This window comes from Hippoglossus stenolepis, chromosome 14, assembly GCF_022539355.2.
Source record: "Hippoglossus stenolepis isolate QCI-W04-F060 chromosome 14, HSTE1.2, whole genome shotgun sequence".
Classification (NCBI taxonomy): Eukaryota; Metazoa; Chordata; class Actinopteri; order Pleuronectiformes; family Pleuronectidae; genus Hippoglossus; species Hippoglossus stenolepis.
In genome coordinates this window covers 4901554-4914017 of record NC_061496.1, presented here as the reverse complement: position 1 = coordinate 4914017, position 12464 = coordinate 4901554, and the positions used below count along the sequence as shown (strand labels likewise).

The following is a 12464-nucleotide window of genomic DNA, read 5'->3' as shown; positions in this document are numbered from 1 at the left end:
TGTTTGCTCGTGCACTGTCCACTCCGACAGTTTGACTCTACAGCAGGCTTCTTCATGAAAGTTTCCCCTGACTGAATTATTTAAGGTTTAATTGAGAGTAAGATGGAAGAAGATTCTTGATTTCTCTTTTACACTGTTAGATTAGAGGGTGGATTCCTAAAAAGAAGAATTCAGGGATTTGGTTATTTTCCTGGAGACATGAACATGAGCTGTGGAGCATTTCTACTCGTGGTCAATGAACTGTATTTATGTAGCAGTTTCACAGATTCATCCACGTGGAGCTCATGCACCCATTAGCGCACACATGCAGCACTACTACGGCCCTTGGACCCTCAGGATCCAGACTATAGGCGGGGATCGAACCACCAACGGGGATCGAACCACCAACCTTCTGGTAAGTGGACGACCCTTTCTACCTTCTGAGCCGCCAGTGTCACTCAACAGGAGCATACGTCAGTGTTTCTGTTTCAAACACATGTTGAATTCTTATGATTGATCCCTAAAGGACGTCATGGGACTAATTTTTAAAAGCTGAATATTGTTTGTATGGAAACAGGAAAGTATAGAGGAAGAAAAACATTTCAAATTAGCACAAAGAGCGAAGTTTTATTTCATCATCCTTGCAGAATGTATTTCTAGTAAACTCACAGGAAACTGACTCTTGTTTTCCTCCTCACTTACACGTCAATGTATCTGATGACAATAAAGACCTCTGTGATCATTTCAGTCCTTATTCATCCAGTGCTTTCCTGAGGAGCTACAGGGCTCAAACATCTGCATAACACCCCCGAAGAGGTTTCATTCAAAACAAAGACAATCTGTTGGGTGAGTTGGGAAATGATTTTGAAATATTTATGCCAGCAGGTCTGCATCACTGAAGCCATTCTCTGACGGCTGTGGGGAGGACTCCTCTGGGGTCGCCTCGGTCGGAGCTCCAGTGGCGGAGAGTTGCACCGGTTGGAAAGTCTTCCAGGGTTTGGAGGGGCAGTGGAAGGGGCTGTCACTCACAGGTTCTGCAGGTATGACTGGCATATCGGTCGGTTGTAAGGCCGTGACGTCCTCCTCAGATGAGTCTTCTTTGGGTGGAGCGATGGTGGGCGACGACGAGGTGACGGCTAACAGGATGTTCCTGAGGGGAGACCAGCCGGTGGGACGACGCCTGGTGAACAGCTGAGGTGAAGAACACAGGTTGTGGATGAACACGTTAATGAATCACCTGAACATGCTGAGTGGTGTCACATTATTCTGACTGAATTATTATTAAATTACATGACTCAGTGAACTCTCACTTCTCATAAAGCTGATATGATGTTTTTAACCAGACTGTGCTCGGCTGAAAAAATGGTTATAGTCTTATTAGTCCATAATATGTTTCTCAAGAGTTAGAAAATTCAAAATGATGTTAAAAGAAGTGTGCATCATGGATTTAAATGTGTCAGGGGGAGTTTATTTCTAACGTTACCTCAGGTCTGCTGGGAAGTAAAATTGGATAATAATAATAATAATATTAATGACAAAGTGAATCATAAAGTGAATTTTACCTCCAACTAAATCCCTGAATCTTATCTGAGAGAATCAAATCTAATGGAACCATATATTTAAAACATGACAAATTGGCATTAGAGGAATATTTTACCACATAAACATAAAAGATCTCGGGGCTGCAGATCTATGGGCGTTCATTCTGGACTAACTCGTTAGCGCCACCTACAGCACCTGGACGTTGTGAGAGTGGAAAGTATCTCAAGAGTTTAGAGGGTATTTTTCTTTTTAGCCTTTTGGAAACCAAAGACCTGGCAAAATGAGTGTGTGTCTAATGTCTGATCTATTACCTGACTACTTAGAAGCACTCACTTCCAAAGACAAGAGAAAAACTTGGTTATGTGGTCTTTCATTTTGTAAGAGTGTCTCACCATGGGCGGCAGAGCTCCTGCTTCACACTGCAGCTCTGCATCTGTGGACTCATGTCTCCACGGAGCGAAATCCACTGTGGAGTTACAGTTCCTGAACTCCTGCACACACAAATACACAAACACACACAGATGGGTTGGGTTCAATACGCCTGGACATGATCACTGGATGAGTCTCTGTCTTGTTGACACACTCACCACGTCCTGGTCATCGGGGACACACAGGTCATTGAGGTCTTTGTGCTCGGCCTTGGTGCAGGTGGTTTTCTTCATGTCAAACCTAAGCTTGAACCTGAAACCTGCGATAACCTGCGGAGACACATGCAGACAGTCGTCAGAAAGGAAGGACCGGACGGAACCCGCCCTCCTCTCCCTTCACATCCCCCAGTCAGTCCCCACCTGTCGGGTGGCGTGGCCGACGCTGTTCAGGGTGAACAGGTGAGTAGAGTCGGAGATGGAGTTGAACTTGGCGATGGAGGCAGAGATGGGGGCTTTGACGTCCTCTGAGTTCTCATCGATCTCCTCGGGGCAGCCCAGACAGGAAGCTTTCTCTGGAACGATGAAACTGTCTGGAGGGGAAACAAGATGGAGAAAAAAGTGAAAAAGACAGAATGAAATGAACAGAAATAAAGAAAAAGAGGAGACGGCAGAGGAAGCTCACGAACTGGCTACAAACACCCAAACTGTTCATTAACGGAAACACTGGCCCCTGATCTGTCACCACTGCTGCTCCTTATTTATAGAAACGAGACCTTTGCTGCTGATGGGAAAGTCTCAATCCAAAAAAATAAGTAAAATGTGATAAACGATCAATAGGGCTTTTGGTTCAAATAAACTTTAGGTTATGAGAAATCAATATCAATAAGATTTTAATGGTTTACTAAATATAATGTTAGTGAGGTGTGATGGAGAGAAGCTAATGTTTCATTCAGAAGGTCTTTAAAAATCAAGATTTTAAAAAATGCAATAGTCTTAAAATGTGAAATTAGATTTCTGAATCCTCACATGAATGAAAAATAATTTACCATCATATTGAATCATGTGAAAAGTGAAGTCACGAAGAACATGATGTCATAAAAAGTTTTAAAATGAATATATTGACCTTTAGGACCGGGTGACCTGATGTATGATAAAAGAATAATTGATGGTCTCCTGTGTAGTTATGCATTAACTTTTCAACCAGTAAGATTAGAGACATGATTTACAGCTTATTTCAATCACCATATGACCACAACAGAATGAAATTATTACAATATAGAAAAGTTAGTATTGTGTGATTGACATGTACACATCGTCCCCCCTCATTTACTCACCGATCTGACAGTCCACCTGCAGAGTGTCTGCTTCTGTCTCTGTCAGCAGAACCGTGGCGTTGCATAAAGTCGGATTCTGGAGGAACGACAGGACAACAGGAGTTTGATCCGTGTTATAAATAACAACAGAACTTGAACTAACGACCAACCAAGGCCTGTACATGAGAAGTAGATGATAATATTATATAGTGATTAAGAAATATATAATCTGCTCCACTTAATGTCCCAGTGCTCAGGGAACCTGCAGTGTTGTTTACAGTATTCCCAGTACAGTTTTATTCTCAGTGTTTTCTCAGCAGCTGTATTTCCCTCCCATCAGCGCCACCTTGTGTCCAGAGGACAGATAGTCACAGTCTGTCCAGGGCTTGTTGCTGCCGGCCGAACAGTCACTCCTCCTGGTGGTGAACTGCAGTGAGTACATGGAGCCTGTGTCGTTCTCTGACTGGAGACACACAAACACAAACAGGATCAGTTGGGTCCAAGAGTCTAAACTGGATTTCCCAGAATTCCACAGCTTTAGTTCCTCTGGTTTCATCACCTTCCAGCTCCGCGAGGGATCAGCTGATCAACTCACTATTTAAATTTGTTTTTAAAATTAATTCAACTGTTTTACGTCAACAAGAACATACTTAATAATACCATCAGTACATGACCTACATTTTAAAAAACTTTTTTGCATTTTACACAATTACCTCATTAACCTTTTTACTTATTTGACTATTTACTATATTTGTCTGGCAAGTAGCAGTTGATAATGTAAAAAGATGATTTACATTCATTCAGTATGAAGAGTTAATTAAATATGCACTCAGAAATAATAATAATTATTTTATCAAAGACAATTTCTTCATGATTTGTAGCGACTGTTTTTTGAATTGTGCCATTAAGGGAAACCACTGATGGATCATTGTGAGTTCGTGTGTGTGTGTGTGTGTGTGTGTGTGTGTGTGTGTGTGTGTGTGTGTGTGTGTGTGTGTGTGTGTGTGTGTGTGTGTGTGTGTGTGCGTGTAGTTTTACAGTTTTCATAATAACTGTATGTGACGTAGTTTGTCCAGGTTCAGTGAGACACCGACCAGCTGAGTACAAACCCTGTAGAAACATCAGTGAAACCACAGCAGACATTTCAAAAGAAGAGAATCCTGCAGCCTCCAGTGAGTTCAGTCTGAATCACACTGAGAATCTGCAGGAGGTCACATCAGTGTGTTTTTGATCACCGCACCTTGACGGCTGATAGAATCTGATAGAGAGCCAGTTTTTTCCCAGAGCTCAGCCTCTCGTTGAACTTGTCCACGGCGCTGCTGACGACCTTCTCCACCATCGGGCTGTCGCAGAACAACAGGATGCCCGGCTGCACCTCCTCTGGCGCCTGGACGGGGAGAAGAGGAACAATCATCACCAAGCAGAGAAATCTATCAAGGACTTAGTAACTGAAACTGTAGTTTTACCTCTATAGGCCTGTTTTTCTAAATGAAATTATTAATTTAAAAACCATAGTTTTATTTCTGGTATTTATATTCCCTTTGATTATTTCCATATACTCTGCAGTTTTATACTTCGGTACATTTCAGAGTAAATATAGATTTAGTTTGTTTTTTTTGCCTGAGAATGACTTAAATAAACACGACTGCCGACGGGTCAAAGTCGGCTTCCAGGACAGGATTTACACAATGATCCAAATCTGCAGCTGGGAAATGAACTTTTAATCCAATTAACTACAAATACTGCAGTTTAATCTTAAAATACTTCACATTTACTTGAGTATTCTCATTTTAATGCTACTTAAAAGAAACTAACTTTTAACATTTTGGAGGAAACTAATCATTTGACTGAAACCTACTGTTACTGGTTGATCGACTGTATTTTAATAAAATGCTAAGGATATTAATAACATTCATTTATATAGCACCTTTCAAAACACAGTTACCAAAGACACGATTTAAGAATGAAAGGTTTAATAGGAAGCGACACACAACACACAAAATGTAAAGTGCTTGTCAGACAAAGTCAAAGTATTTTATACACATGTAGTGAACTTATGTATAAGTACTTTTCCCTGTTTCATATTTAATATTATCCAAACATGTAATATTACTGTACATATATAAAAAGGCCAATACTTTACTACTTGAATACTACTTGAATGTAGGACTTCTACTTCTAAAAATACATCTTCCAGTGCTGCAGTGAAATCTGCGCTCTCACATTGTGACGGAGGTTTGAAGTCCGACTCTCAGACTCTCAGTTTTCTGCTCACCTGCCCGAACACGGAGCTGTGGAGGCACAGCAGGCCCAGCAGGCCCAGCACACACAGGCCAGCTCCACTCCTCATGGTCGGATCCTCACGTTCGTCTCTGCTGCGAAGACACAGCAAGTATCACACCAGCTGAAAACGTGCACTTTATCAACGTCAGTGCATTTCACGTCCAAATCTCACATTTGCAGCAGAACAAAAAGAGTCAGAGATACAGAACCTACAGCTTGTGAAGGCGGAGGCCTGCTGTCGATCCTGCTCCAGGGAGGAAAACTCTACTCCTCTCCACACGGGTATGGACGACTGAGTGAAGGTCTGGGGATCCTGCTGGGAAGGATGATGACACATAGACAGAGGACAGGAGGGCACAGAGGATCCACACACACACACACACACACACACACACACACACACACACACATGCACACACACACTCAAACACACACACACACTCAAACACCCACACACATTAATGATCAAAACGCTCAGTCGGTAAAAGGAGAGTAAATGTTTGCTTCTTTGTTCCTCCTACCTGTCGAGTCAATACAACAGTCATTATCAGAGAGGGAGAGAGAGAGAGAGGGAGAGAGAGAGAGAGAGAGAGAGAGAGAGAGAGAGAGAGAGAGGGAGAGAGAGAGAGAGAGAGAGAGAGAGAGAGAGAGAGAGAGAGAGAGAGAGAGGAGAGGGAGAGAGAGGGAGAGAGAGAGAGAGAGAGAGAGAGAGAGAGGGAGAGAGAGAGGAAGCATTTGAGGAGATGTGTCTCTTTTTCGTAATTGGGGGCAAACAAGCAGTCTTAACTCAAGCCAGACACACACACACACACATAAGAAAAAATAATTTTACAAAATAAACCACGTAAAGTACAGTTGATTGGCACAGACTGGTATGGTAGCAAACAAACAGACAGTAGTAGGTTAAGGTTCGAGTCAGGAATGAACTGGTTACGGTTAAGGGTTAAAGTTATAGGTGTTTTGTTTTGGTTAGACTGTTCACAATGAATGGTCAATGCAAAGTCCTAAAAAGAAAAGTTGCTCAAACCTGTGTGTGTGTGTGTGTGTCTGTGTGTGTCATAGACCAACTCTGGGGACAAAATTTCCGATAAAAAATTTGGGAACAAATGGACCCGATTAGGCAAAACCTGGATTAGTGGTTTTGGTCTAATGGTTAAATAAATATAAGTCTATAAAGTCCCCAAAGGTGACCTATAACCATGTGTGTGTGTGTGTGTGTGTGTGTGTGTGTTTAGTGTGTTTAGTGTGTTTTGTGTGTTTTGTGTGTACCGGCTGGTACTTTGTCCCTGTCGACCTTTGGCCTTCACCACGGTGGTTTCCTCACCGATCCTCTGTGAAACGAGGTGAAGTGTCTCAGACGTTAGATGCAGATACGTAGACACGTGGACATACATCATCCAACCTACAGCTGTTTGCTTTGTCTTTGAGAAACTACAGACACACACCAAGTTCACTGGGTGCACAGCGCCCCCCCCCCCACCCTGCAGACTGATGACAGCATGTCAGAGTCTTACGTGCTGTATGTGCCTGACAGGTCGTTGACTCTGTTCGACTTTTACAGAATCACTTTACCTCCATCATGAGAGAAAAAGTCAATATGTTCTATATGTGGAAACTTTTCTGTGGATGAACAAACTAGAGTAAACTGTCAGATACATAAAGCACACACACACACACACACAGGTATACACCATGTATATATAATAAAATATACAGTGTGTGCACATTATACATGAATAAATTAAATGTTTTGTTGAAATGAATTGTTAAATGTAGCCTGTACTACATTTTACTTAAAGTAAAACTAATATAATAATTGGGAAAATGTACAAGATGTACTTAAAAGATATGTATTATTATTATTATTATATCCCATGTGACTGTTACACTGTTACATATCATATCATTAGATTATTATCAGTGATGCATTCATGTGTTTTCCAGGATCAACACAGATGCAAGTGACATGAAAATGATCAAATAAAAGAACATGCAACACTTTTTGTATATTTTAGTTATTAACTATAACAAAGTATCATGTCACATGTAGACTAATGTACATTTACAACCGTTCATCCAAACAGGAGCTCACAACTCTTTTTCTTCACTTTATTCAACATGGAGTTTTTCTTGCAGGTGTAATTTTCAGTTTGTCTGTTCATCACTTTGACATCAGAGGTGTCACGTCTGCTGTCACACTTCACTTCCTCTGCTCCGTCCTCTTAGTGTCAAACAGTTTCACACTGAACCACTAACGAACGTCTGCTCCTCCTGCTCTGGTCTCATTGTTCTCACGCTTCTCTCTTCCTCTGCAGCCACGATGCTGAGGGGTCTCTCGGGCCGATGGGGTCTTCTCCTCCTGGCTGCTATGATTCCTGGTAAGTTTGATGATATTCCAGTGTAATGTAATATACTGGAGCATGAACTCTCTCTGTGGCTCAGTCTTTGTCTTTGTCCGGAACAAACACATTTCAGTGTTTGATAGAACGTCTGTGTTTCTGAGCTTCTCGTGCAAATCCTCTGTTCCTGAACGCGACACCGATATCATTATATATTTATATTTATATATTCATGATACCATGCAGCACCAACTTCTGTTTTATAAAGTATCCCTGATGATGATTTCTAATGATTAATTAATGTTTCTTTATTGATAATGACGCTGCTGCATCTGTACGCTGTCACTGCTCTCTGCTCTGTGTGTTTTCTGGTTTCCTGTCTGACTCAGTGATCGCTGCTGGTGTGGTCTTTACTTCTCCCACACACTTTGCCTTCTCTAAATTTGTGGTTTAAACATCAAATGACATGACAATAACCAGAGATTATACAAATACTACAGTGTCACATCTCTACATCTACTGGTTCACCTTCAGATATCTTTGAATACCAGCAGTTGAAGCTTTTAAACTGTTTAATCAGAAGCTATTGTTAAATTATTGTGACTGTGAAACTTTGACTGTAGACCAAGGTATAAAGTTTTTTACTCTAACTCTCATAACATCTGAATAAATTAGATGTTGATGAGGAAACAAAACTTGAGAAATTTAAACTGGTGAAATGACCAGATTGCAGATGATTTATTGAATTTGAAAAGGTGTATTGTTATAAAACAATAATAAAATGTCTCTTCCTCCACCAGGCATCAGCTCTTTCTCGCCTGCCTACGACTCTGAGGGACAGCCTCAGATCGCCCTGCCGGTCCTGCAGCCCACCGAGGCCACTCCTCCATTAGGTACACACAGACACAACACAGACACAACAAAGACACAACAAAGACACAACACAAGACTTATCATGAAACATGTGAACAAAAGAACCAGTTTCTGTTGCAGAAGGAATCATGAAGATATTTAAATCCTGGAATCAGGGCACGCTGAAGTAATAACTAAAACTAACACCTTCAAGTGCAGATGATAAAAATGAAGATGCCAAATTTAACATTTAGAAGTTATTAATAATATTACACAATTGTGTCTAATTTAAAACTCACATGACAAGTGTGTTTGTGTTTGTGTGTGTGTTGGTTAATGTATGCATGTGTGCACATTGTGTGTGTTTGTGTGCACAGGGACCTACATTCTGAAAGGTCTGGATGGGAAAACGTGTATCAAAGCCACCATGGGAGTGGAGTTCATCGTCATCCAGAAGAAGGTTAGAGGCTGTGACTGGCTCAGCACTGTGTGTGTGTGTGTGTGTGTGTGTGTGTGTGTGTGTGTGTGTGTGTGTGTGTGTGTGTGTGTGTGCGTGTGTGTGGTGTCCAGCCTGTTTCCCTTGGTCTGTTTGTGTGAACGTTATATTTTTCAGTATTTCAGCCCGTCTTGCAGAAAGAGTGTGTTTGTGTCAGCATCTGTTTATGAGGCGTTAGAATTTGGTTTCCTGTTCAAACTCAACTTTAAAAGAAAAAAAGAGAAATTCAGACTCAGACAGCAAACACGAAGTAAATATGAACACACTCACATATCTCTTAATATAAGTAAAAGATGTTAATTTCACCCCATTTTGCACAAATCAAAGGAAAATGTGTGAAGAGACGACGACTCCATTGATATAAGTAACTTTTCTCTCCTGTTCTCCCTCTAAAGACCTGGTATTTCAGCCTGGACCCGTCCAGGATCAGGACGAGCGGCTACTGTGGCAAAGAAGTTGCTGTTCTCTCTCTCACGCTGCCGGGAAACGCTGCCAGTCTGCAGCTCACCTTCAAAAAGGTACAAGACGCACATATTCAGATCTCAGACAACATAACCAGACATTTCACAACACGTGTCACATGTTCCCGTGAAATGAAAATAATAAAGACAACGTGAATGTAAAAGGAATTTGCAAATTGCATGTGAACAGAAGCAGAATGTGGCACAAAGCAAAAAAGTACAAACATCACACAAATAGTTCATTTCCAAAATATATAACAGAAAATAAACTGAGGTTTTCTTCCTCCACTGCTGGAAATGCTTTAAAAATGTGTTTGCAATTGTTCAATGAAATATTTTATATCATCACATGATTAGAAATTCAGCTACATCAAGAAAAAACAGTCTTACAGGTTTGTATCTATATCAAAATTCTCACAACAAATGACGAGGTTGTGTTGGTTTATTTGGTAAAAATGTGCATCTGTTCATAATTCAGAGATTTCTGAGTCGATCTCTGTGTTTTATGTCCGCAGGAAAATAAAGTTTTCTACATCACCAAGCTGACTTCTCACCTGTCGCCTCTGCCTGTTTGCCCAAAATGTGCCAGTAAGACGAGACAGATTAAAAAGGAGAAGACGATAAAACAGTATTTCCAGCTGTGAAATGAACCCGTCTGTGTTTTACCCCCCAGATAAGACGTTCTCTGGCTTGTTGGACCACGACAAGTTGTTCAAATCCAAGAACGGTAACAGCTTCGCCTGCAAATCTGAGAATTTGCTTTTGATGTCGTCCGAGCTGCAGATCAAACTGGTCCCGCTGAAGTTTCAGGCCTTCACTCTGACCAAAGGAGGCTATGGAAAAGGTGAGCGAGCAGAACAACGACCTGGAACTGATCGAGTCCCACTGTGATGAATTCTAAAAGCTGAGGGGTCACGAGGTGATGGAGAAGAATCCAAAGATATAGTTCTACAAATTAAAATGATATTTTAGTCTTTAAAACAGTAAATGGTCTCTGGCCTGTAGCACTTGTTTAGTCTTGGTGACCACTCAAAGTGCTTTTCAGTACAAGTCGCATTCGTCCATTCACACACTTTTGATCCAGATGTCAGGAACCGGGGATCGAACTACAGACATTCTGGCTAGTGGACAAACCGCTCCCTCCAAACCGCTAGACACGTGGCAGATACATACAAATCTGCACCAGTCACAGTCTGTTCATGTATAAAAGTACAAACATCTCTGTGTTAACTGGTGAAATTCTTGCTTTAAAAACATTAAATGATGGTCATAGTTTTGGGAAACTCTCCATTTGACTTCAGCACAGTTCAACAGGTCAGATGTTCAAGCTGCAATAATAAATTTCAACATATGAAGCAAGAAGTGATTCAAATCCACGATTTCCATTGTATTTTTTTTACCGTCCTCGTGGGACATGTGGTAGAGAAGCAGGAAGCTGTGCCAGATAAAGATTATTATAAAAAGTCTGATCTGTGACGTTTGTACTGACGAGATAAGAGATTCATTTTCTGTACATGTCTTTTCTGACACCAGCTCCTCATCTTCTTTCTTTACTATCTGTAACCATCGTGCTCCTCTCCTCTGTTGCAGAGGTGGAGTGCTGGGCTGACTACAACAAGCGGGTGCTTCCCATCATCATCGGGGCCGCAGTGGTGGGCATCCTCCTCATCGCTGTGCTGACCTTCCTCTTCATCAAAGACCGCAACAGACAAGGCTACGAGGAACTCTGAGGAATTGACTCCATCTCAAAGAATATTTCACACGAAGTCACAAAAGGTTTTCAAAGTCTTCTCCTGAACATGGATTTTAATTTTTATTCCACCGATGTTTCTCATAACAACATATTGTTAAAAATGCAAAAAACAAATATTGTTAAATGTATTTATTTGACTTCTAGTTATTAGCTTGGAAAATAAATATACTTCACATTTTTATTTTCTCTTTGTAACCGCTGTGAACCTGAAATTCAGTTTGTTTTAAATGTGTCTTTAACTTCTGTGAGGACTTTAGTTCACTGCTGAAAGTCAGTTTGTTTTAATTTTCTTATTTGTTGTATTTTAAAAAGTTATTTAATAAAAACGGAGACTGAAAAGTAGTTATTGAACCTTTAAAGGCCACAAGATTAAGAATTGTACACAAACAAAATCCATCATCAACTCAGATGGATGCATTCCAGGTGCCTGCTGGTCCTGGATCTGTTTACCTACTGCACAAAACTGTGAAATGTATCAGATTCTGTTTTAAATTTGTTCTGGTTTGCGACGTCTCTCTTCTTGTCAATAAAATGCAATTAATGGTTTAAGAGTGAAATTATTAGTGTAATAATTAGTCATTATTAACTGTAATGACCTCCTGTAAGTGGATTATGTGACAGGGAAAAATGCAACTACTAATAAAAATAATATGAATACAATACTAATGATGTATTATTATTATTATTTTTTATTAGTAGTAGTAGACGTACTAGTAGTATTACTGTTGTTGTTTTTTTTTAAATAAACTAGTAAATACTAAAAACAAATATATACAAATAATAAACTATCATTATTATTATTATTTAAAGAAAATATGAAATACTAAAAACTAATGTTTATAAGTAATAAACTATTACATTTAATATTATTATTTAAAGAAAGCACTAAGTACTACACAAAATCTAAAGAAACATCTAAAAACAAATAAATACAAATAATAAACTATTATTAATTAAAGAAACTACTAAAAACATATTTATAAATAGTAAACACCTCACCACCTGTATATCCTGTGAAACACTCCCCTCTGGTGGCGGAATGAGCTCACTACAGCTTCCTCCCCGCCTCCATATCCGT

At 40.2% G+C, this 12464-nt stretch overlaps 2 protein-coding genes across 4 annotated transcripts; one reads left to right on the top strand and one right to left on the bottom strand.

Moving 5' to 3' along the window:
• Nucleotides 1-586: 586 nt before the first annotated feature.
• kng1 (kininogen 1) lies at nt 587-5830 on the bottom strand. Of its 3 annotated transcripts, none has more exons than XM_035176643.2 (9): nt 5699-5830; nt 5478-5606; nt 4443-4589; nt 3549-3665; nt 3224-3299; nt 2310-2479; nt 2109-2219; nt 1914-2012; nt 587-1170 (listed from the first exon to the last, which is right to left on the bottom strand). In XM_035176643.2, the coding sequence occupies exons 2-9, from the start codon at nt 5550-5552 to the stop codon at nt 853-855; spliced, it is 1113 nt and encodes a 370-aa protein (XP_035032534.1). In that variant the 5' UTR covers nt 5553-5606; nt 5699-5830; the 3' UTR covers nt 587-852. The 3 variants fall into 3 exon arrangements, with proteins under 3 accessions (XP_035032534.1, XP_035032532.1, XP_035032533.1); XM_035176641.2 differs by having other exon boundaries at nt 5478-5577; XM_035176642.2 differs by having other exon boundaries at nt 5478-5574.
• Nucleotides 5831-7726: 1896 nt separating this feature from the next.
• LOC118121147 (lysosome-associated membrane glycoprotein 3) lies at nt 7727-11935 on the top strand. The gene is made up of 7 exons (XM_035176841.2): nt 7727-7863; nt 8625-8717; nt 9054-9136; nt 9568-9690; nt 10149-10221; nt 10307-10477; nt 11224-11935. The coding sequence occupies exons 1-7, from the start codon at nt 7806-7808 to the stop codon at nt 11361-11363; spliced, it is 741 nt and encodes a 246-aa protein (XP_035032732.2). The 5' UTR covers nt 7727-7805; the 3' UTR covers nt 11364-11935.
• The last annotated feature ends 529 nt before the right edge of the window (nt 11936-12464 follow it).